Genomic DNA, 25,507 nt, shown 5'->3' on the forward strand with positions numbered 1-25,507 from the left:
GAACCACAATGTAGCGAGACACGACTGTATATGCAAAACTACTAAAAACAAAACTGCCAAAAAATACTGGCATGTATAACCCACAAGGCATGCTAGGTATCTTCCTGTTGAAGTGTGTGAATGGGCTTCCCAGCATGCCTTGTGGGTTTTAAATGCTGGTATTGTTTTGCATGGATGTTAGTGTGTACAGGTTGTTTTCCAAACTTGCGTGTGGTTAGTTTTATTTTTGATGTGTACTTTTGTCTCACATGTACTGTTGTTGAATTAAACAATGAATGACAATAGTCTGTTGTGTGTTTGTAAATCAGTATTCAAGTCAAACCGTAGCGAGATGGACTGGGTGCTGAAGCGTAGCGGTCCTGCTGACTATGACAGCTCCAGTGGCTGCATGCTGAGACTCCGAGGCCTGCCCTTTGGCTGCAGCAAGGAAGAAATAGTTCAATTCTTTTCAGGTATATACTGTGTATTTATATATGGGTGTATACTCTCATAAGCTTCTTTAAGAACCATACACTAAACCTGCCCCCATATTATTCACGTCATGCCACACATTATTTAATGACAATCTAGACTGCGTGTAATGAATCTCAACACTCTTTTCAGCCAAACATGCCTGTATGCCTAGAATGCACTCCATACATGGGATTTGGATGTGCCACAAGCTCACAGTAACACCCACCATAGTAATACTTTAGTCATTCCCTGTGATAGGGAGGATTGCATGTGTTAATGTCTTATCCGTTTTTGTAGGGAGGATTGCATGTGTTAATGTCTTATCCACTTTTGTATGTTGACTATATATAGCCTTGTTTTATGTTAGTATGTTTATGCAAATTATTTAGCATGTTTTTTGTATGAACTATGCAATGTAGGTTAAACAGTAGAATAAACTGGGCTTGTTTGGAACAGTGGAAACAAATGATGCATGACACTGATCTGGGGTTAGTTCCATTGCCATCCAAACGTTATGTAATATTCATACCTGTTGAGAGAAGAATGGCTAGACCTTTTGAGTTGGATACAAAATTTCAAATCAGAAAATACTCTCTCACTAGACGCTTCATTGGGTACTTAGATTAACTCAATTCTGTCTATACGAAGTGAAATTAATGCTGTTTTGGTGTGCCTAATGTTGTGGCCAGTGCATGCCCGTCGGTCACATAATGCAAGAATTTACCTCTGGCTTTTCCTGACTCCAGGCCAGTGTTTGTGTCATCCTCCCCCTGTGGGATTATTCCATGAAGTAGTCATGTCAGATACTTAGTTTGAATGTGGTACTATGAAAGACATTGTAATGGAGCTCCTATGTCATGTCCTCCACCTGAACGCTCCAGCGGGTGATGTCTGCCTACCGACTTATGTATTTATGTGTGCTTGGGTTGAAGGGTTGAGAATCGTGCCAAATGGGATTACTCTGCCAGTGGACTACCAGGGGAGGAGCACAGGGGAAGCCTTCGTGCAGTTTGCCTCAAAGGAGATAGCAGAAAAGGCTCGGGGGAAACACAAGGAAAGAATAGGGCACAGGTGGGACAGACGGCAAGGGGGACGGGCTCCTTCTATTCTAGTCTGTACTGGGGGATGTGTTATGTTGGAGCACAGTAATGGGTTTAATTGATCAGCCTGGGAGGGTCTGCTAGAATTACAATTTTTTTTTGTTTTCATTCCAGTTTGTTTGCATTTATTGGTTAAATGTATAACAATTTATTGTATTAGAACATACTAGTCTTACTTCATTTGGGGTACTTTATGGGGTTGTGGGGAAGATTAACAGGGCATAGTCAAGGCAGTTTGGGTGAGTTTGAGGTAGAAAAAGTTGTTTACGCATCCCTAATTGTGCAGGTCTATTTGTCTTTTGTGTTTATCTCTTCTTATCTGTGTATTTGTATTGTCCAAGATGAGCCATTTCTTTCTCTAAACCCTCTTGCCTGCGCCCCAACCCCTCACCTTGCAGGTATATAGAGATCTTTAAGAGTAGTCGTGTTGAGATCCGATCCTACTACGATGAGCCCCGGCGGGGCATGGGGGCCCAGAGACCTGGTCCCTATGACAGACCCACGATGGAGGGCTCCAGGGGTGGTGGATATTTTAGCTCCGGGCCCGGTCGTGGTGGCTCTCTGGTGGACAACATGAGGGGTGGAGGCGGCTATGGAGGTAAGGACTTTGTTTTGGAATGTGATGAACATGCAGCAAGCAGACAGTACCGTATAGTCATTTGTCATACGATAGAACCTGCTGCAGGATGCTGATTGACATCCCTATTTTTGACATTTCTAAAAATCTTTCCTCCATAAGAAATAATCTGTTCCATAGTCAAACTGTCACCATAATAAAAGCTTTATTAACTGTATAGTAGGGATGTTCCGATGTATTGTTCGTATTAGTATCATACCGTACCATATTTATAAACAAAATGATGCATCCCCTCTTGAGCTGACTAGGTACGTACTTTGTCCTGTATTGCTGTGAGAATCAAAACTAGTCTGTAAAATGCCAATGGCTTCAGCTTGACAGCTTGCCACAGGCTACACCAATTGATGCCAGCGTGTCTGATCACTCCCTTATCAAACCCATTGCTGTTCGACTTTTCTTGCGTCTTTGTTTACAGGCTTTGCCTAGCTGTCAACTCAGTATACATTAGCGGCAGTTAGCTAGTTTTCTGATCTTCTGACTCCAAATATGACCTTTTTTACGAAAGTGACATTTTGTTTTTAAAAGAAACAAACAAGCAATGGGGCTACTTCGAAGCTTGTTTTTGTCCCATGGGGAAGCTACAAGTGGATATCGCGTTCATGTGGTCCGTGCTGAATGTCGTCGTTTAATGAACATAAACATAGTGTATGCAGCCTTATGATGTGATGCTATCACAGGGGTCTCATAGCTCGCCAGTTGATTTTGGGAATCTCACCAAAGGGTCAAAGAATATTTGCTTAAACTCGTAGTAGTTTTTATTTTATTTTATGCCTTTATATAATGACAAATCACCACACTGTAGCATAAAGCCAATCGCTACACGGTTTGAGTGGAGGTCTGTTTGGTAAATAAAGTAGTGTACAATTTAAATGTTGCTAGTCATAAATGAAACAAATAGTTCACAGCTCTAATAGTGATGAACGTTGGAGAGCCCTGCAACCTGGACACTGAATTTGTACTGTACTGTACCGGCCGATCTCACTCATGGATGATCGGTATTGGAATCAACAGTATAAAACCCTGATCGGAGCATCCCTACTAGAGTCAAGAGCACATGTGGGGGAAATGTATATTTTTAGGTGCCTTTAAGTGTTACAAAAACGAAAAAGCAAAACACAAAATAGATTGTGTGATACTCTCTGATCGGAGGTCGTGTTTACTTAATTTCAGATGTTGGAACTAAGACTTTTGGTGACTTTAGAGGCACATTTTCCTCCCAAATGTTTTCACTGTTTGAATCGATTTGAATGTGTTTTCCATGATACCTCTTAGTAAATAGATGCCAACAATATCCTCCATTAGAATATTTCTTCTTAAGTTATCGATATTTTTAAAACATTAACTTCAATTGTTTTTTCCCTGCTGATTGTTGTCATGCGTGTCCAGGTTATGGCCATAGCTTCGATGGCTACAATGGATTAAACAGCTACGGCTTTGGAAACTGCATGTTTGACGAGCGAGTGAGAGAAGAGCGAGGATCAAGAGGTGATGTCTCTCCTGCAAGTGTTTTTTCATTTCTTCTTCTTTTTTTTTTTTTAACATGGATTTACACTCTGTGGACTAAAGTATTGGGGCACACCTGGCAATTGCCAGTGTGTGTGTGGTGTTGTCCATTCGTAAGTTCATAACACATTTTTCAGTAATTTTGACTGAAGGTAGATGAAACAAAGTGTGACTGTTAAAAATCACAAAATAAGGGTGCATTGCTTCAGCGTGTTAAGTGCGTGTGTTTGCTTCTGGGATGGGAGGCCACAGTTACAGTCGTCAGGTGGATGGAGGCTCAGCTTTCCATGGTGGCCATTTTGTCCATATGAGGGGTTTGCCTTTCCGGGCCAATGATGGAGACGTTGCTAAAGTAAGACCCCAATGACACACATGTTCTTGTCTTGCCAGGTGCCCAATGCTCTGTTGGAACTCTGCTGACACACTTTGGTTTCATTTGCAGTTCTTCTCGCCTTTAAACCCACTGAGGGTCCACATTGACGTCGCTCCAAACGGCAAGTTGACAGGAGAGGCGGATGTCGAGTTCCGCTCCCACGAGGATGCAGTTGCCGCCATGTCCAAAGACAAGAACCACATGCGTATGTTCTGTGTGTCATGTTATTATGGAAGGACCCCATGGAGATGTTTGACAAGATGGATTTGTCCTCCACTTGTTTTCCGTTATCAAATCATTATTATTATTGACTATTTTGTCTGCAGAGCACCGCTATATCGAGTTATTTCTCAACTCAACAGCCAGTGGAGCCGAAATGAGTAAGTTATTAATAACCGTTTATCTTGTTTAGTGTTCTGTTGTCTGTTAAAAATTAATTGAGGTTTCTCTTGGCATGTCTTAGGTCGTGGTAGTTACTATGGTAACTCAGGCGGAGGCTCACGAAGCAGTGGGTTGCGAGGCTCATACTGATGATGTCATCATCCCCTCTTTGTTCCTTCTGCCCCCACCCCCCACAGGGCAGCCCACCAAAATGTTTTCCCCAACAGGAGAGCTGATCTAACATTTATCCTTTCACCTCCAATACTGAAACAGTTGCACTTTTTTTTGTAAGATTTATACCTTGTTACAGTCACAAGACTGAATGAGATGAAGATAGATATGTTTATGGTATGGTTTTATAGGAATCTTCTTTTTCCATATGTGGGAGGGGGTGGAGTAAACCCCACACAAACCAAATTATATTAATTTAATGCTGTCAGGACCAGCCACTGTCACCTTGGATCACAGCTCTTGCTGTATAATCCTTATGTTTTATTTTCTTTAACTCTTGAAACAAAAAGTGTGAGCCTTTGTTAGGCTGCCCTGTTACATGGATTCCAGATTTTATTTGCTCCTGAGATTTAACATGTGAGCTGTTTTTTTTTTAAAAATCTTTTTCCAGTTGTTGACAGACTTAAGTTGATTATTGTCATCTGATCTCCAAGAGTGAAAGTCTATATTACAACTGCAAAAGATTCCTTGCAGCTGTTGTACATTTTGCCTAATAAATTTTATATTTAATGATCCTTATGTTTCTTGTGGCATGTACAATTTGAATCCATCGTAGGATGAGAGCATGACGACTTTGTTTGTTTCAATTTAATCAACCGTAAAAGCAGCGTACTGTTGTCAATACTTAACAATGTGGTGATTAAAGATTAACATCCACTTTGATTAACAAAATAAGCACTAAAACACGGTCCAAATCCCATTGAGAATTGGGACTCACTGAGAAACACTATATAAAATGAGGCCTGGGTGTAATTCAGAATCATTAGATAATACCTATGATCAGACTTTATCCACAAAACTGTATCCACAATAATAAGTTGTCAACATTGTACAACAGCAAAATGTGCAGATGAGCATGTAGACCTGAAAGTGAACAGAGGACTAATCAAAACAACAAAAAAACAAAAGCTGCTATATGGCAAAATGTCCAGGTCATCATGTCATTAACATGGATTTGTTTCAACAACTTCCAGTCTGTCAATGAAAAAAATAGAGATATTTGCAACATGTGGTGGTCTTACTGGTCATTGAAGCAGCATTCACTGCATTCAGGCCTCAAACATACTAGGACTTCTCGACCAACGACCATTGCTGATACTCATATTGTACCCCAAAGAGAAATACATGGCTCATTTTGGCACCATGAGATGAGTACACAAGCTCAAGTGGCACCAACACTGTTCATTGAAGGAATCGTTTGACAGCAGCAAACTTTGTGTACTTTTAGTTGCTTATTTTAGTTTCATGTCAATATGCTCAATTCAGTTCACAATATGTTGCTTCTCAACTTTTGTCAAGCACAGGCACAAGGTGGCACACTTTGATCTGACATTATGTAGTCATATTAGAAAATAGTGCCTGCTGAGAGTTACTGTGAAGTCGTCATGTTCAATCAGGCATTCATAGAACTATCATGGGGCAAGTCCATCAGCCCCCTCAATTGTGAAAGCACAATACTTTCACATTCAGCAACAGACAATGTTGTGACAATTTAAAGGATCAAGCCAGACTACTAGAACTGTATTTCATTGTTCAATCTTGTAGATTTTCTCATGCACTCTTACTACTTGTCAATACATGCCCAATGTGAGTGTAGTTCCGGGTGAATTACAGTTAGACAATAAATGTGTAAAAAGCAATTTTCAGTATTTCCTCATATAGTAGCCAAGAGGGAATATTTAGTCAACCGCGCCTATTAGTGCAGGGGAGGCATTTAATTGTAATGATTAGCGATTTTATTTGTAATAAATACTGCAGTATAATATATATTATAGTAAATTAATACATAATGTTACATTGTACACTGGCCCAAAAAAAGCTGTGGCATTGTTTCTACAGCCTTCTGCAATCTTGCAACATTTACGTATTTCTTTCCAGAGCCGCATTCATTTTTCACCAAGATCTTGTACGGATGGGGGATGCGGACCACTGTGCAGGTGGTGACTTTTTGATTGGCCAGGCAGTGTATACTCTTGCTCTTCAATGAAAAACAATTCCAAATTTTGGCGGCATTTTTCAAAAATGTCTTGTCAAAAAACAATCATAATGTTTTATTCACGTTTCAAATAAAGAAAAAAATGTGAAGATAAATACTTAATTCTTTTTTTGTGTTCTATATTGTATTACGGCATCGCTCACTGGTTTTCTGGATGCTACTTGCTTGTATTTATCCCACATGGACCCACCCTTGAAGTAAGTTGAAATTTTAAGTGAACTCCCATCAGATCATTTTCCCTCCTAATAGTGGTGGACCTTCATTAATTGGGCACAGCATCTATTCAAGTGGAGGCCACTATTTGAGGAAATAGTGTCCCATATTAAGTTGTCAAGTACTGATCTAAATGCACTCAATCCATATTCCAAAAATGTGTCTTTGTGGGGAACAGTCATTAAAGAGCTGGACACCTTGTTTAGTGTAGCTTGAGGTCCGCTTCAAGTGGGATTGGAGGAGCATCTCTGGAGAAGTAGAGCGTGACAGGTGTCGCACACTCGCACCGGTTTAGGCGATGCGGGCAGGGGAAGCTCGTTGTCTGAGCAGCTGTTGCAGAAGATCTCGCCGCAGTTCCTGCAGTGATGCTGGACACGCAACATTAAAAAACCATTGGGGATCATGGGGACATGGGGCTGTTCTCACCTTGCGTCTTGAGATGGAAAACTCCTTCTCACACAGCTTGCAGTGGCTGGCCTCCTTGTCCTTCAACCACACCTGGCCTCCCTGCGATAACATCACAGTTTCTGTTAAGTGCACTTCAACATACAGTACACATCATGTACGTATGTGTGCTGTTTACTTGAAGAGCTTTGTTGGCTTCTTTGATGTCCTCGATCTTCATTTTGGATCTGTTTGACAAAATGATTCAGCAACACAAAGCCATCTGATTGGATATTTAGCTCTCACGAGTTAACAGCTGAGCAGTGGGTTAAATATCAAACATACTCGCTAAGTTTCGAGCCCAGTTCCTCAAGAGCTTGTTCTTGGTCCTCACAGATGCTCTTCAACTGGAAGTTCTCATCCTGGAGGCGATGGAACTCCTAAAAAGCATAAGAAACCACACCCACCCACACTGGTAACATTCATTGGACACTGGACTGTGATACAGTTTCACAATAAATATGAAATGAATACAAACTATGAGCACAACAAACATGGTTAAAGTAGAACCTTTCTTTTCACTACTGCCACCTGTTGCTCAAATTCAATTCAAAGCCAACAGCCTTAAAGGGACTGTATACATCTCCCTCCAAATGACATTTTGCAAAAAAAAAATATTGTAAACACCATTACTGGCGAGTATTTGTTACCAACAGTGGTACAAAAGAATAGATACATATATATTTTTCACAATTACAAAATGAACTGCATAAAAATTCTCCTTTTTGTTCGGCACGAATAAAACTGGTGTTATCGTTAACTGGCTGTTGGTATTCACGCACGTGTCGCATACACACTCACAAAAGCTGCCTCAGAGAGGCGATCGACAATTTACATTCATCTTGTTGTTATGATAGGCTGCACGTTCAATGAGAGCTAATTATGAGCTAAACTTTGGCAAATTGCTTTTGTCATAACTTATTCACAAGTGAAGGAAGAGAGAATACTTTTGGCCTTGTACACTTTTTAAAACTCATTTAAATTAAAACTGCAATCTGTGTTCTTTGCACAAAAAAATGTCTCTGGCAGACGAATGACTGTGATTCCATACCTGGTCATTTATTCGCATATTTTCATATTTGAATGATGTGATGTTATTCATTCTATTTCAACACTGATCTGACAAGAAAAAGTCGACGGCATTTCACTTAGATTAAAAAAACATGGTAATCCCCATGGATAAATTAGGTGCGCCACCTTGTGGGAAAATGGCTGAATTACACATTCTTCAAGCCTATAAATAGTCTTTTGGGCACCGATAAAAGTGACTACCTCCTTATTATCATTGTATTAGCAGAAATGTGCACATAGCTCATTAGGTTGTGTAGGTGCACCTAATCGTAAGTGTTTTTTATGTAACTATATAAAAACCCATGCAGACTTTTGTTACCATCTTGAGGCCGTTTATCTGCAGTGCCTGTGTCCTGAGCTGAGACACCGTCTCTTTCTCTCGGTGCAGATCGTTCTGCAGTGTTTGCCTCCACTCGCGCTCGATCTTCAGGTCCGTCTCCAGCTGCAGGCTAGGAGGACAAACGCCGCCGGCACACACAATCATCAGCACAAAGGAATTTAGTCTCATCAACAGGGATTTCAAGGTTGTTTCTGTTTGGCTTACAGCTGCTTCTCTCTGTAGTCGATCTGCCGCTGCAGGCTGTCGGCCTTGTTGGCAAAGTCCATCTTGAAGCGCCTGGTTCCCTCCTCGGCAGAGGTGCGGTGGCTCTCGGCCTCCTGTAATCTGCGCCATTATAACCAGGGACAAACTCAGGACCATGGATAGAAAATAACTGGTGTAGGAGTGAGGAGGATGGTAAAAGGAGAAAAAAACCAGGAAAGATGTGCAAGACATGGACAGATGATGGATGGATAGATGGATGGATGGATGGATGGACGATGGCAAGGACTGATGAAGATGGTACAAACACACTGGAAACATAAATGTGCAACCAAAGCACAAAACTATAAACCAGAGATGGTGTCAAAGGCCTGTGATGGAAATGTGGCTAACATCTACACTTCCTTCACTTTTGAGACTCCAAAGAATACCAGCAATTTCAAAACACCAAACTTTATTGATCAAGGTGGTAAAAGACAGTGGCATTATGGGATGTATTTTTACAAGGTTTTAATGAACATGTATTTAGTGTATGCGCAATTATTAACTTTTCTTCTATCACTACAGTCAATATTAAGCTGAGATGCGACATTCAAGGTCCTTCGACAAGCTTCAGAGATTTACAGCGGCGTGACCCAGTGCCATGAGGACGCAAGTGGAGCAGTGAGCCACCTGATCCAGCAGATGGCGCTGCGGTGAATTCAACATGTATTTTATATTTACTACAGCAAATTGAGCTGCAAGCCTCATCCTTGTGTCTCATGTCCACTGCACCGTATCCGCTAGGCCTGGGGTGTCAAACTCAATCCCACAGGGGGCCAAAAGTCAAGGCCAACAAAGTGAAGATGTGTAACCTGGAAGAGTTTGCAGCTGTGGAATGGTCAGATTACGCTTTTCCAGCATGCTTTGTTGTAGTTAAAATGATCACTTTTCACAGTCTTATGCCTACTGAAGGTGTTATTTTCTACAGATAAGGTGTAATAGTGTAATAGTGTGGCCTACTGGTTAGCATGATGGCCACACAGTCGTGGGATCTGTAAAATCTGGCTTCATATCGGAGTTTGCATGTTCTCCCTGTGGATGCATTGGTTTTCTCCACGTTTTCTCCCACGTTTCAAAAATATGCCACCCATCCATCCATTTTCTATGCCGCTTGCCCTCACTAGGGTCGTGGGGGTATGCTGGAGCCTATCCCAGCTGACTTTGGGTGAGAGGCAGAGTACACCCTGAACTGGTTGCCAGCCAATCGCAGGGCACATATAAACAAACAACCATTCATACCTAGTCTCCAATTGACGTAACATGCATGTTTCCAAAAATATGCATGTTAGGTTAATTAAAGACTCTAAAACGACCATAGGTATGAATGGTTGTCTATATGTGCCCTGTGATTGGCTGGCGGAAGAGTACACCCTGCCTCTCGCGCAAAGTCAGCTGGGATAGGCTCCTGCATACCCTGCATACCTAGTGAGGACAATCGGTATAAAAAATGGATGGATGGAAGGTGTAATAGGTAAAGTGGTGTAGTTTTTAGTTGTGTACAAGTTAAATAATTTTTACTACTGGTCTGAATCCGGAACCCTTAGTATAATGGTTGTGTAGTTCATGCTATATATAATACTTAATTCTTGTAATGTCAGAGGAGTAGTTGAGATCGGAACTGTTACCAGAGTACACAGATCGTTGCAAGCACTTTGTTGAGATCCGCGATGCGAGCCAACTCAATGCTATTCTCCAAATTTGGTCCACGGGCCTGAGTTTGACACATATGTACTAGGCTCTCCAGGTTCGACTTATTTGATGCTTTTCCAGGTACTCTTTCTAGCATCTGTTGAGCCGAGACTATATACGAGTGACGTAAACCACTGCTGGTCACTCATATGTTGAGTTATCATCTCCAAAATGTGAGGATACATGACTAAAAATAAACACACATGCTAACATTAACCTACTCTGTTGCTGCACCTATGCTGCAATATTATACTCCACAATCTCCACTATGCAGTTTTCTTGCTCTCCTCTCAAATAAAGTACCTGTCCTGACGATGGCCAACAGCTACGTACATACAGCAGAGCCTCAGTCACCAATTTTCTTACTATTTTGAAGTGGGAAACCACCCACCCCACACTAAGTGGAGCTCACCTGAGCCAAGGAGGCACAGTGCAGTGGAAAAAACACAATTTGTCTTCCTGCTGACTAACCCTTTTTTCTATTGTGTGGGACAGCAGAACCCTCTGATACAAGTTATAGTTGTAATGGGAACTTTTCTACTTGCCTTTTTTTTTTTATATATATATACAAGAAAAGACCATTCGCCTGTTTGAGATTAGTAGCTCTGAGACAGGGATGCTCAGAGAGCTTAATCAAATGCATGTTAAGTGACTACTACAAACAGGAGGCATGAGCTATAGACCAAAAAAAGGGATTTTAACACATTCTACTAAAGTAAAATTGTAACCGATTTCAAGAGAAAATGAGAAAGGGTGCAGGTGACAATGAGATAAAATGACAACTTTCACGACACTGATGATATTTTGGTTACAAACTGCACAATCCACTGTAGCCCCACAAAACCGTGCAGGCAAAAGAGAAAACGGGAATATTGAAAGAAAGTTGAGTTAATTCATCCAGTCTGTCCCTGTTTGTGTTTGTGCTCAGAAGGAGATGTCCTTGACTAGCTTGTACTGGTGTTCGGTGTCTGTACTGGCACACTTGACAAACGACATGGCCAGCGTTCTGGTCTGACTTAACAGCTCTTTATCGCTGCACACAGGAGCAGGAACCGATTGCAAAGCAATGTGGGTTAAAATGGATCGATGGGTGATTTCATGGCATAAAAAGAAAAAAAGGGGGCGAGAGGAAGAAGACAGGAGAAAAAAGAAAATGAATAAAAAGGAAGGAAGGAAGGAAGGAAGGAAGGAAGAAAGGATGTCAATACATCAGTATTCTAATTGGCCCTATTTACACTGAAGACAGGAAATACTGAAGTCGTCAGTAAGAAAATGTGTGACATTATTTTTAATATTATTTCATCATATTAATGAACTTTTGGTTGCCTTTCACTTTGTGCTCAGCAGAAACACAAGGGGTCACATGGGGCTGGGTACTATGTTGCAGCAGAGGAAGACATTCTAAACTGATCACAAACAAGATGAAGCAGATTTAAACTGATGGGTGGGTGACTGGGGAAGGGGGAAGGAAGTATGGAGGGTGCCTACTAAGGACTGATGCAGTGAGGAGCAATCCTCATGAAGCACACAGCTGCAAGAAAGTGCGACATGTTGCAACTAAATTTATCATGCAGTAGCAGACATTCTCTGAATTAGCTTACATACACCAATCACTGGATTTCTCCCAGGATATCACTCAGAGGTTCTAAGAAGCTACATAGACGTAAAGGGGATGGAACTTAAGTGGCGGAGTGCTACATTGTTGTTGAATTTATAGCAATGCCAACTGACCTCATCATTAGGTACACCTGCACAATCAAATGGCATACTATACAATAGCGCTTACAGAATTATGCCTTCACATATACAGTAGACCTTGGGGGAACAAAAGCTCAGTTAAAAAAAAAAAAAAAAAAAAAAAAAAAAACCCTCAGTGGGCGTTTCCACATAACAAAGTCCATATAAAGTATTTACTCATTAACTGGTGTTACCGTTTAAACTCTTTCTGCTGCGCAAAGAGATGACAAAAGATGAGAAAACATTTCAATACTTGACAGTCGTCCCTTGCTACGTTGTGGTTGGAACATCGCACCCTCACTCTATCGTGGTTTTATAAAAAATAAATTAATGATCACTGTTTCGTGTTTGAATATGCTCTGTTATTAGGAAAAAGATATATGCTTATTTTAGCAAATTTCACGTTTCCATGCCCAAAATTAAGCATTTTCAAGCATAAAAATGTCTAAATGAATGAAAATACAAATATAAGGCATTCAAAAGACGTGCTGTGTGTGCCTTGAAGAAGCGGAGCCTGGGAAGATGAGTTCTAGAAGCAGGTTATCAGTGTTGAGAGTGGCCGACAGCAACTCCAGTGTGAATGTTCACTGCATATTACATTGATGAGACAACAGCCACCAGGAAGTACGCTGTAAATGCTAATGTGTTTATCTTATCTTAATTATGTCTAAGATGGCTATTTTCTCTGATTATGTCTATTATATCGGCTAATACAAATGTACAGGTGACTATAGGGGTGCTATTCCATGTCTACATGGCTCTAATAATGGTAAAAAACATATTTAGAAGGTCATAAACAGGTTTTCTATGCTCTAACTATGATAATATTCCAATTATTAATACTGAATCCTATTTCACGGAAATTCACATCGAGGTCGGGTCTGGAACCATTAACCACAATAAACGAGGGACGACTGTATTTTGTATCATACTGCCACGATAAACACTTCTATCATCTGTTCAGTTCAGGATTTTTTTGTGTTTCCATCAGATGTGATAAGAGGCTTGTGACTGATTTCCTTGGGAGAAACCCTGACTGGAATGAAGACCCAAATCATTTTCCTCTGGCTCTCCTCTGCAAGGTTATAGTCTGGGCCGCCTGATTAGCATGGCCTTGGACAAACAATTGCATAAACACTTGCAACCTCACATTTGTTACGAATGTTATTTCTTGACTTTACACGCTCAAAAGATACTGGAAGAATTGAGGAGATAAGAGAGGATGAATGATTTTCCTGTGCTGGTTAGTTTGTGCTTGGTTAGGACAGCCCATGTTGCTCACCTCTGCTCCAGTTGCTTCATAGTGGCAGTGATCTGATTGGTCTTCTCCTCCAGACGGCTGATCATGTTGTTCTTCTTCTTCATCTCCTCGTCAGATGACTACAAGACAGGAATGCAAGGCTCGAAAGTCTGACAGAAGATGAACAACTCCCTTTATCTAGCCTTCCATCCACCCATGTGTGTACCTGCATCTTCTGGTACATCTCTACATTGATAGCTTTGACCTCGTCCAGTTGGTGTCTCAGTCCAATGAGTGTGTCCTGTTCATGGAGAATACGCATTGCGCAAGTTTGTCCAAATTTCAAAATCTATCATTGCCAAATTTAAAAATCTACCATTGTGATCGTCTAAATGTGGATTTAAGCCTGTACAGTTTGAATACAACTGGTAAAATATGCATTTACATTGTTACCTATGCCAAGCAGGAACGTGCGAAGGTCAGGGGTTCATCATGAAAGGATATACTGAGATGAATAAACATGGCACAGATGTGATTTGATGTATAATGTACCTGCTTCTCATGAATATCTTTCTCAAGAAGTTTCATAGCCAACTCCATTTCCTGCTTCATGGACACCTGGACCACCAGCTCGTTCTCCACGTCCTCAACATAAAGCAAACAACGAAACCAAGTATGCTGTCATTTCCACAGCTCACATAATACACGTAGAATTTGGATCACACTGAGGTGTGGTCTTACCTGTCTTAGCTGACATTCCTCCTTCAGCTGTCTTTGTGCCTCATTGTACATCTCATCCAAACCCTGACGAGATTGTTTGTATGTGTCTCGCTCCACGGATACGTCACCTTGAGATACCTGTATGAGAAACCAACAAGAAACATATCAGCCTGTTATGTCTTGTACCGATCAATAATAGAACTACTTGTATCACTAATGCATCTCAAACAATGTTACGGGGGTCTTCGGGTTACGTACAAGGTCCATTACTAGACTGTGATTTAAGTTGAGTTTTGGTGTAAGTTGGCTCTTATACCTAAATTATGGCTAAATTAACTCCTAAGTCACTCAAACTGTACACGGGACACATGAAGGATACTGTATGTATAATACAGTAATAAAACACTAAATACAAGAATTAAATGAACCAGTAATCCAAAAAATAAAAGCCAAAGTTCTAGAATTGCTGCTTTCAGAGGATCAGCGACCTGGCAGTAGAGTACTATTAAAGAGTTTTGTGATTTCCGAGTGTCTGTAAACGTGACATGAGTCCTGACTGTATGTATGTGTATGTGTATGTGTGTGTGTGTGTGTGTGTGTGTGTGTGTGTGTGTGTGTGTGTGTGTGTGTGTGTGTGTGTGTGTGTGTGTGTGTGGGAGGAAGATGGCTGCGTGCAGAGAGGACAGTTGAGTTTGCTGATGTAGTGTTGAATTGGTTCGGCCAATCGCTGCCCGTTTTGTTTTTGCAATAAAGAGATGATTGATCGACCACCCCCTTATCATCCTTACAACATCCAGATACACGTTACAATACAATCTTTATCCTTAAGGATGGTCGGGACAGTCAAGCGATTGAAACAAGTGCAGTAAATATAGACCACGTAGTGTATTTCTCAAGACAGTCTCGTGTTTATTAAGCAACAGTTTGAATTAATTTACGGGAGCTTGTATGTAAACACCAAACACTGTAAACCAAGCACCTCCTGACTCACTGACCACAACATTTGTACATCTGCATAATCTAATGACATAGAATACAAGAGCTATGTGTCAATCTAGACCCTGATTTTGTGTGATTGCCATTGAGGGAGATGGAGAGCGAGACGTAGAGCGAGACGGAGAGGGTGAGGGAGAGGGAGCAGGAGAGGGAGAGGGAGAGGGAGAGATTACCTCTAAATGTTGTTGTGCCTTCAGAAGAATGAGGCTGTTTTCACTCCTCAGTTGTTGGTTTTCTTCTTGCAGTTTGATGATGTTGTTTTTGGCAATAGCTAACTGCACACAAACACAAAGTGGAGAAAAACTGCCAATGAAGTAAATTTGTTACTTCCAGCTTCATAATTAACACCAAAGATGCTAAGAGTGAGTCTCACCTCCTCTATGAGTTTAGAGTTGGACTTTTCCAGAGAGTCCACTCTGCCCTGAAGTCCATGAACTGTAGAACTGGACATCATTTAAAAGAGAGAATTATTCTCTTTAATATCTATGAAATTCCATACCTTATAAAGTCTGTTTTCCATTAAAAAAATGTCTTACTTTAGTTGCCGATTGAGCTCCTCCACATAGTTCTTCTGATCAAGAATGGATGCTATTTGACTGTTCCTGTTGGAATGGAAACAGGTATTACAATTTGAAGGGGACTTGAACAGAGTGCAAAGAAGAGGGAAATAAACAACATTAGAATGTACCTCTCCTCACTCCTGTAATCATCAATGTCGTTCTTTAAGTACATGGAGAAGTCAATCACACCGACCTAAAAATAGACACCAGTGACTTTAATTCACAAAGGTGGGTAGAACAATGCAATTTATTAACCAATAAAAGGCCAGAATAAACCCTTTAAATAATGACTACTATAAGAATGCACAAGTTCTTCGGTGTAAAGGCACCAAACATGCATGCAAGTCATAAACAAGCATAGACAGACAATATGCTCTTCGGACAAACTTTCCACCCACACAGTAAAAACATCAGCAGTCCGCTCTCCCCACCTGACAAACTCAAAATTCTTGCTTCCTGAAACTCAGGTGGGTAAAAATAAAACTTTGAATCTCGATTGACCAGATGGAGGAAGTGGAGCTCTTTCTTGATGGTTTAACATTTGTTTAGAGCAAATGGATGTATGCTGTATGCTAAGAGCAAATGGATCCTGAGGAAGAAGACACAGTCAACATTGTCAGATGTGTGGTTACCTGAGAGTCCAGGTCTTCACCTTTCACACACAGGTTGGCATCAATGACATTCAAGCCCACCAGCAGACCCACTATGACGGCCCCCTCCTCCTCCAGCATTAGCGCTGAATTCTCATAGAAGTCACTGCAGCAGAACAACAACTCGACAACTCACTCTCTCCTTCTCTACACTCACGTTATGCTGAAAATTAAAACCAGTCACTATTAATGTTTGTGTGTTGTGTATGTTTGCAATACCAGAGGAGGTCTTTTCTGGTAATCAGCAGTCGCAGATAGTCGGCCAGCCGCTTCTGCATGAGGGCCAGTCTCAACCACGCCCTGGCACGCCCTAAAGGAGTCCTGAGTGCAAAGAAATTGTTCATTTTGAAATGACATAGTGCTCCATGTCTGACTCAACACAACCAAAAGGAAATGGGCTCATAAACACATTTCCAAATTTGTAGGTGCAGACAAGTAGTACAAATTTGCAACCTCAAAACAATATACATTTGCAGTGACTATGCAACACGTATAAATCACTGCCAACATGTATTAAATCAGGACCCACAAACCCAAGATTTTGTACAACTTTGGATTATCCTGAAATCTTAGTTTGAACCACATACGCGCATGTGCTTATTCCTTACTTGAGTCCCGGCAGATCTCGTACAGAGGCTGAGATCTCGGCGGCTTCAGGACACAATTTTTCCACCAGCTCCAGAGGGCCCCACAAAGACTTATTAAATCCCAGAAAGGACTTTTTCACTGGAAATATATGAGAGTGAAATAGAAGTTTCAGACACATGGCATCTACTTGAAAAGGCATGCACACTGAGCCACAGCGGCACGACTGACAGCCTTACCTCGCAGACCGTGTTTGAGGCAGTGCTCCATGACGACAAAGAACTGCTGCAGAGGTGGGTAGTCCGAGTCTAGTGTTCTTCCAAAGCTCAGAGCGGACTCGATCAGACCTTTAATACTCAGCTTGGCCATGTTAAGCAGGTTGGCTCGCTCCATGGCCATGGGGTCCCGCAAGTCTGAGACACAGGCAAACAAGATAAAAAAATATGCCACTAATTCAAGGATACAGCATAAAGTTGGCAATGCCGGCTGAAGATTGTTGAAAATGTAGGATCATGGCTGGTGCAGCGGAGTACTCTGCCTCACCTTATGGCTTTTCTCTGCAGTTTATTGTACAATTAGCCAGAATAATGATGTCACACACATTAAAGACGTTACACAGGTTGTGCAAAGCCATGGTGTATAAGAAATCTTTCTGGAAACATTATATTGGTGGCATTCGCAGAAAACAGAAACGGGAACGCACCACGCAACCCAGTTTGTGAGGAACTGCACATTCTGAGTTTCTGCCCTGTATTTGATCAGGAAATTTGCAAATTCTGTGATTTTTACTGAAGAATGTTTTTAAAGATTTGGAATCATACATAAAATACACTTAGTACAGTTTAGTGGACACAATTTATCATTTAATATACTGTATATTTTGTCACTGCCTTGAAGGCTGGCCTGAATATTTTCTTATACAAGTATTTCTGCTTGCGAAAGCTGTAGCATTTGGGCGCTCGCATCATTGTGTGATGTCTAGAAGTATCCAAAGACAAAGCACAAGTTTCTAAAAGTCAATCTAAAAGTCAATTCAGTCTCTAAAAAAAGCTCTAAGAACATTAAGCCACAGAATTAGAAGAATAAAGCCTTAATTACAAAAATAAAACTTAAAATATTGCAAGAATAAAGTTCTGTCATTTGTAGAACAAAACAACTTTTACAATAAATACCAGTAAGTTATATTCTTAGGGAACAAAAAATAATTTTACAGGCCTAAAAAAGTATTATGAGGAAAAAAATAATCATAACACAGTGTGACAACAATAACTTGGTAATATTAATTGTTAGAATTAAAATACTATTTTTATTACTGCATGGCCGTCCCCTCCTCCTAGTTTGTGGCAGCAGTGTAAGGTTCATCTATTGCAGGAAACGAGATGAAACTTGGGGCTGACTGCTGGAGAGTTAACTTCCTCAGTCATACCGAAGTGCCCTTGAGAAGGGCAGCTAACCAACAACTCACTCTGTAGCTTGGCTCAGCCCCTTCATGCTGAAATCTTGTGGTACAATTAACTGAATATTAACAAAAATCCACTGCGGCAGACAACCATAATGTACCCCACTGGACATCTTCTGGATTTATCATGTTTTATTCCATAGAGCAAAGATACACATTGCATTTAAAAACACTAGTAACGACAATAGCATTGCCATAAAGGGTGCAACACCACAGCATATGTTTCCTTCATTAGCATCAATAAAGCATGTGATGATTCTGGATTCAGGCTGTCAGCGACTGTGACAGTGAAACACAGCAGATGAGAAGGCGACAGCACAAAGATGCGAACAATCAATTAGTTGCACACATGATGCTATGAGGTTATGTTAGCCCTCATCATCAACATACAGTAGGTCATGCTTGTTCCTGGATGTCTCATGATGTCTGCTTTTCGATGCACAAATATGTTAGCCAGGTGATAATTCCTGCATCTATCAGTAGTATTATCATTAATAAAGTACTTTATGAACATCATGAAGCTCTACCTTGGACGGTCCATTCTCCGGTTATGGATGCTCTGTTCTCCGACACTTTAGGCAGGACATGAATGCTCCCTGAAATGGTTTCGGATGCTTTCCTGGCTAAAGCGAAGATGGGAGCCTGCCATCGTCCATCTCCTCCCCCGCCGCCTCTCACAGTGCCGCTTATGTTCGACTTATCCCCGCCGCTAGATTTCTCCTCCTGTAACCTCAATATCCCAAACACCTGAGCTTTCTCCTTGCTGCTGTCGCCTTCAGACAGAGCCAGGTCGTGCTCGGCGGGAGATGCCATGTTTGGCTACCTCTCTCCAGATATGCTAGTCGATGGTCAAGCGCCACTCTAGTGCGGTTTATAGCTCACCCTGCGGGTTAGCTCGACGCTTGGCTCACCTGGCGACCGCGATGACAACCGTATCTTAGAAATAGCGGCGATAGCATTGGCTAATTAATGACAGGTGAGTAGCTAGCCGTCGGTCGTCTACATGGTGAACGTCCGTACAAGTGGAGGCAAATCACAATGCTGCTGCTTCTTCCTCTTCTCCTCGGGGACGCTTTCTATTCCGCACATGTTGTTGCTGTGGAGACGTGTTAATACCAGGCAGATGTTACCGTCAGGCGGCTAGTGACGGTGTCCGCTGCTGCTGCTGTTGCACCCTCCGGAGGGGCGGTGTCAACAACACACTCACGAGACACACAATAGGAAACACTACGTCATGGTTGTTGTTACCTATTTACCGCCCTCTACTGTTTTAAGCGAGAACTGCACGGCGTGGACAGCTTGTTCTCGCGAGAAAACAAAAAAACACAAAATCGCTTTCTGTATGATTCTTTCTGTATGATTCCAATGATTGTGGCACTTCGAGGATTTCCGCTCCCGGTGCAAAAAACGAAAAAACACTCCAACGGTCAAAATGATTCAATGTGCACATTTCCTGTTCAAACGCATAGGAGAACTGGGAACCTCATCTCAAATTGCTCTCACACAGTGCTCACACACACTGCGCATGCGATTGGTGTGTTTCTGTTGCTGTCTCTGTAGAAGCTTTTATTCTACATCCTGACTTTCCACAGTCTGGTTTCTGGTTAATATCTATAAGGAATGTCCATCCATCTTCTATGCTGCTTACCCACACGAGGGTCGCGGGTATGCTGGAGCCTATCCCAGTGAGAGGCAGGGTACACCCTGGACTGGTCGCCAGTCAATCGCACGAGGAGAACATGAAAACTCCAGAGATGCCTAACGGAGATCTTCTTGATCTCCTGATTGTGTGACCACTAAGCCACCGTGTGGCCCTCTTTAAGTGTATGTTTGTTACATATTTAGTATTGCTGATCAGCCATAAAACCTTTTGAATAATAATAATAATAATACAGTACATGAAACCATGGTGAAGAGGAACAAAGTGTTATAAACTATTGTTGTGCAGTGATACGAACATGATACGGAAACCGGATCGGCCCGATCTCGTGGCAGAAGCCGGTATTATCTGATCTTCAAAATACAGTGGATCTGAAGATCGGATCAGGACATCGCTATAACTAATTCCTTGTGTGTCTAACTTGGTCAATAAAGATGCTTCTGGTTATGGGCAGTGCAGGTGTAGTGACTGTGGATCAATTCTTCGTGTATAAATTGATTAATAAAATGTAAGAACGTATAGTAGTTGCTGTCTTATGCCAGATAATGCTGAGTTCACATTATAGTGAGAGCTTACCTTGGCTGTAGGCTAAGCGCTCCATGCTCTCGCTGTGAGTGATGCCCCAGCGATGGAGGCTCTGAGGGGAGTACATGGCCAGTGACAGCCTCCTTGACCTGGCGTCCCGGTGCCAATGTGATAGCGAGTCAGGCTGAGTCTTGAGTCTCTAAGTGGCTCACGGTGGTGCGCTTGAGAAGAGAAATGTGTATATGAGTGTTCTTAGCTCTGCATTGCCACACGCACATTACATAGATTACACTGAACCTTTTGCAATCACAAAGAATTCCTTATCAAATCAATGTTTACCTTTATGCTGCAGCTTTGGAAATAGACGTCCATTCACCTCATTTTATCGAGTGATAGCATGAAGCCTCCATTACAGCACACAGTATGGTTGGAGGCAACAGTAAACAATGAGATGCTCTTTTCCCCCTCGTTTGCATTTTCCTGTCTTTCTTTAGTGTGCAGCTAAGCTCTCTCTTCCATTCTGCCTCTCTCTCACACTAATAGCTTATGGCTGACCAGGGATCATATGACTGGTTTACTTGCAGATCCTTGCTGACTGCGTTAAATCCTTGAAGAGAAAAAAAACATGGCTCATGACTTAATGTTGACGCCCATAGTTGACCACTTCTGCTTCACATTTGGTTTTAAATCATCTGCTTGTTTGGCTTGATTTATATTCTGTCTTGTCTGTAACACAAGATAGTACATGAGCAGTGAAGTTTGTCAAAGAAACTACTTATGTGTTAGGCCTTGAGAGCATTAATGTTAGTGCACAAAGTCAAGCCATGCAACGACAAATGGCAAAATCACAAAAGTTTTGTTCATGAAGTTATCAATTGGCCTAGTAGTTTTCATAGTGCAAGTGATTAAAAATCATTATGATCTTATATATATAGTGTAATTGAAATGTTACATTTTACCATTAGGCCAATTGAGTTGAACAAATAGAGCATTTCTGCTAATATACATGAATGTCTGACTGATTTGCTAGAATGCTTTGCTATATTTGCTGGAGGTTAGAAACCTCCTGTCTCCAAAAACAAGTTTCTCCAATGGCGTTTCCACATCAACAGGTTGTGATTAACCCAGAATACGACACGACCTTGCACCTCATAAAGTCCTGATAACGTTTGTACAACTAGGCTTCTGTCCTGTCCTTTGAGGGGGCACTTGCGACAGACTCCCAAGGGTCTGTTTCAACTAACTGTCTTCCCCTCTCATCAGAAAAAATGTAATAAAAGACAAATTTGTCATTGAGCAGTTTATTTCTTCGCTCCAATGGTGCTAACGGTGCTACATACATATACCTATTTAGGTGTATACTGTGAGTGTATATTCAGTACAATAACATCAGCACACATTTTGTGTGTATTAAATATGTCAAAACATGTAATAACATCAGCAGGTTCTGATATTATTGCACCAAACACTTTACGTCTCTCCAAAGTCATGGTTCTCTCAAGTTTATATGGTTTTATGCCTACTGTTTTATTTTTTAAAGTTATTAATTCAATTTATTTTTATTTTTGTTGTTGTTTTCTTTTATTATTTCATATAAAATATTATTTTACTGTACTTTACATCAACCTGTCCTCAGGGACTAAAGGTGCAAACCAGCCACTGGCTATAATCTTGCATATTTGCATGAAAATGTTGATTAATATGCACCGTCCCTGTCTTTCTTAAATAAATAAATATACAAATATTTGTATATTTGAGAAAAATAAAGATTTACAAGCTAACTTCTGCGACATTTTGAAATGAATTTAAAAAACAAGTGTTTGTTAAAAAGGGCTGATATTAAAATATTTACCGACAATGCTGAGACAACAATATAGTAACACATGAAGCAGCACTGTGCATGTCAAAACTTACTGTGATTTGTTCATAAATGTCAAAGAAATATTGCTAAAATGACAAAATAATTATTTTAGGCCACAAATCTATTGTGAGTGTGGTAAATGTTGGCTGGACTATTACAGTGGATGCTAGCACAGTCGTGAACCAACACCCCACAAATTTGCGGATTTTTGGTCCCCCCAAAAATTATTTTTTAATTTGACATTTTTTGACATTTTTTCCACAGAAAACACATCTCAGTTACCTGACGTTGTTAATAATTTATGAATACATGATAATACAGGTACAGTGGTGTGAAAAAATGTTTGCCCCCTTCCTGATTTCTTATTTTTTTGCATGTTTGTCACACTTAAATGTTTCAGATCATCAAGCAAATTTAAATATTAGTCAGTGACAACACAACTGAACACAAAATGCAGTTTTTAGATTAAAACCTTGTATTATTAAGGGAGAAAAAATATCCAAACCTACATGGCCCTGTGTGAAAAAGTGGTTGCCCCTCCCCCGTTAAAACATAACTGAGATTAAATGACATCTATCAGTCTGGAAAACGTTATAAAGCCATTTCTAAAGCTTTGGGACTCCAGCGAACCACAGTGAGAGCCATTATCCACAAATGGTGAAAACATGGAACAGTGCTGAACCTTCCCAGGAGTGGCCAGCCAACCAAAATTACCGCAAGAGCGCAGCGATGACTCATCCAAGAGGTCACAAAAGACCCCACAACAACATCCAAAGAATTGCATGCTTCACTTGCCTCAGTTAAGGTCAGTGTTCATGACTGAAGAAAAACAAAATGAAGACTCTTACCCTTACTTATTTTTGGATGATTTTGACTCAACTTTCGGTGGGGTGTTTCTATGCGTCGCCTGGCTACGGTATCATTCGGTGATGTCAAAACATCTGTGTTTTGTTACACTGGTTCGGTCGGCGTTCACACTTGCCTCACTCAGAACTAGAGTCCGCTTGAAAGCTTACCGAGACCCATATCACAGGCGGTCTCAGTACGCCTGTTTAATCCAGGGCTGCATTAACACAAATAAACCGTACTACTACAGTAGAGCTAACAGATTAGAATTAGTTTTAACCGGACCAAACATAACAAGTGTGAACACACTCTAAAAGATTTGTTTACAATTTTTATGACTAAACAGTCTCGCAACAACAATAACAATAAATAGCCAACAATTTTGAGTGTGTACAGCATACAATATCGGGGAGATTCCATCTTTCTTTTTAAGTATTAAAACCTGCTGCCAATGATTTTTGGCCCTATTCTTTTATCAATATCTGTCAACTACGTGATGCAGTTTCTGACACATAAAGCCACCAATAAATGACAAAAGCATTCTCTGTCTCTTTGCTGCCTCCTTCCTCTGTCTCCATACAGCCTATTCTCTCTGAACCGCTCCTGAACAGCACGCACTGTATACACTGATATATGCACACCATATGAACGTGACACAGCTGCCCACCACACATGGCTTAACCAACCAATCAATGAAATCTGTTTCAATGCTCTATAAGCTTGCCATCCTCTGTGTTGCTGAGGTGGAATGCAACTTAGTGAGTAAATATTGCAAGTTAGAGAAGCACCGTGCCATCACCATGAAAACATTGATTACTTTCTCTCACCTTAGAATGTCAGCGATGAGTGTTGATGCTCTGTTCCACTCCTGCAATGACAGTGTAAAAACTGTCCAATAGCTGTCTATCTGTCTGCCTATCTGTCTGTCTGTCTATCTATCTATCTATCTATCTATCTATCTATCTATCTATCTGTCTATCTATCTATCTATCTATCTATCTATCTATCTATCTATCTATCTATCTATCTATCTATCTATCTATCTATCTATCTATCTATCTATCTATCTATCTATCTATCTCAGTCAGCTCACAGGAAGATGCAGTTGTTTTGAAGCAGTAAGCCGGTACACGCTGTGGAGACATCACAGACAGAAACCACAGGCGTCACCCCACACAGCACCCAATGAGCGAGAGAGGGGGGAAGGGGACATCCAGGGAGGAAAGTGAGGGATGAGAGAGGGGGGATGCTGAAAGGTCCATCTACACAGGAAGGCAAGGAGCGGAGAGATGGGATAGGTTTAGTGTTCATGAGCTATAAATAAATGAAGATGTGAATGAGTGCAAATGCTATGTACTTCCTGGTGAGGCCAACCCCAGACTGATGATTGGACAAAGAGGAAGGACCTTGTAGGAATGAATGACTTACACGTCATTGACGGAAATGCCCCAAATGAACAACAGTATGCAAACTGCACCTTAAGATGTGTTTGCAATCATTTGGTTACCTCATTTAGCTACATGAAGGGAAAAATACTAACAACAGTAAATAACAGCTCTCAATATGATGCAATTCAGTTCAACACTACTATCAAGTGTTGTAGTAGTAGTGTGCTTTATATAATATTGATATAGATAGGAAAGTTCAATAGTGGATGAAATCATGATGGACAGTAGATGTTGCTACTAAATGCACACCTTCATCCTCAGATTTTGAGACAAAATAAACATACTGATACATTACTATACTGGACGAATTTTTGTTTAATGAGGTTAGCATCATTAATGCGCATGCGAAATGGCCATGTGCTGTTGGTTTACTTCCGGTTTTATTTCTATTTTGGAAAAACTGGATTTCCGGAGGCAGAGGTATGACCCAATCGTCTACTCTGATACGGACGTCTGCAGCCCATGGCTGCTAACGTAGCCCGTTACTGTTTTTAGTACTGCAGTACATGTATGTGAAAACCTTTTAACTCGTGTATCATAGTAAAA

General features: G+C 41.0%; 2 protein-coding genes across 11 annotated transcripts in view; one reads left to right on the plus strand and one right to left on the minus strand.

Moving 5' to 3' along the window:
- The window catches only part of hnrnph3 (heterogeneous nuclear ribonucleoprotein H3 (2H9)), a 9,599-nt gene extending 3,248 nt beyond the window's left edge, over positions 1-6,351 (plus strand). For both annotated transcript variants that reach the window (XM_054770099.1, XM_054770098.1), the window contains exons 4-11: positions 309-452; positions 1,386-1,524; positions 1,952-2,151; positions 3,577-3,675; positions 3,939-4,045; positions 4,136-4,271; positions 4,393-4,446; positions 4,530-6,351. In XM_054770099.1, coding sequence (XP_054626074.1) covers positions 309-452; positions 1,386-1,524; positions 1,952-2,151; positions 3,577-3,675; positions 3,939-4,045; positions 4,136-4,271; positions 4,393-4,446; positions 4,530-4,597 — 947 coding nt within the window. In that variant the 3' untranslated portion in view covers positions 4,598-6,351. The remainder of the gene's footprint in view (positions 1-308; positions 453-1,385; positions 1,525-1,951; positions 2,152-3,576; positions 3,676-3,938; positions 4,046-4,135; positions 4,272-4,392; positions 4,447-4,529) is intronic.
- rufy2 (RUN and FYVE domain containing 2) lies at positions 5,252-24,731 on the minus strand. 9 transcript variants are annotated; one of them, XM_054770095.1, is made up of 20 exons: positions 24,341-24,731; positions 20,858-21,027; positions 17,402-17,575; positions 17,186-17,303; positions 16,797-16,898; positions 16,560-16,683; positions 16,056-16,120; positions 15,904-15,969; positions 15,741-15,810; positions 15,541-15,642; positions 14,391-14,509; positions 14,204-14,300; positions 13,878-13,952; positions 13,694-13,791; positions 8,947-9,066; positions 8,722-8,851; positions 7,617-7,711; positions 7,471-7,519; positions 7,314-7,394; positions 5,252-7,255 (listed from the first exon to the last, which is right to left on the minus strand). In XM_054770095.1, the coding sequence occupies exons 2-20, from the start codon at positions 20,931-20,933 to the stop codon at positions 7,112-7,114; spliced, it is 1,905 nt and encodes a 634-aa protein (XP_054626070.1). In that variant the 5' UTR covers positions 20,934-21,027; positions 24,341-24,731; the 3' UTR covers positions 5,252-7,111. The 9 variants fall into 9 exon arrangements, with proteins under 9 accessions (XP_054626070.1, XP_054626069.1, XP_054626071.1 ...); XM_054770094.1 differs by lacking the exon at positions 24,341-24,731 and adding an exon at positions 21,146-21,352; XM_054770096.1 differs by lacking the exon at positions 24,341-24,731 and adding an exon at positions 21,146-21,350 and having other exon boundaries at positions 14,204-14,296; positions 14,393-14,509.
- Positions 24,732-25,507: the final 776 nt, after the last annotated feature.

This window comes from Dunckerocampus dactyliophorus, chromosome 3 (genome assembly GCF_027744805.1).
Source record: "Dunckerocampus dactyliophorus isolate RoL2022-P2 chromosome 3, RoL_Ddac_1.1, whole genome shotgun sequence".
Classification (NCBI taxonomy): domain Eukaryota; kingdom Metazoa; phylum Chordata; class Actinopteri; order Syngnathiformes; family Syngnathidae; genus Dunckerocampus; species Dunckerocampus dactyliophorus.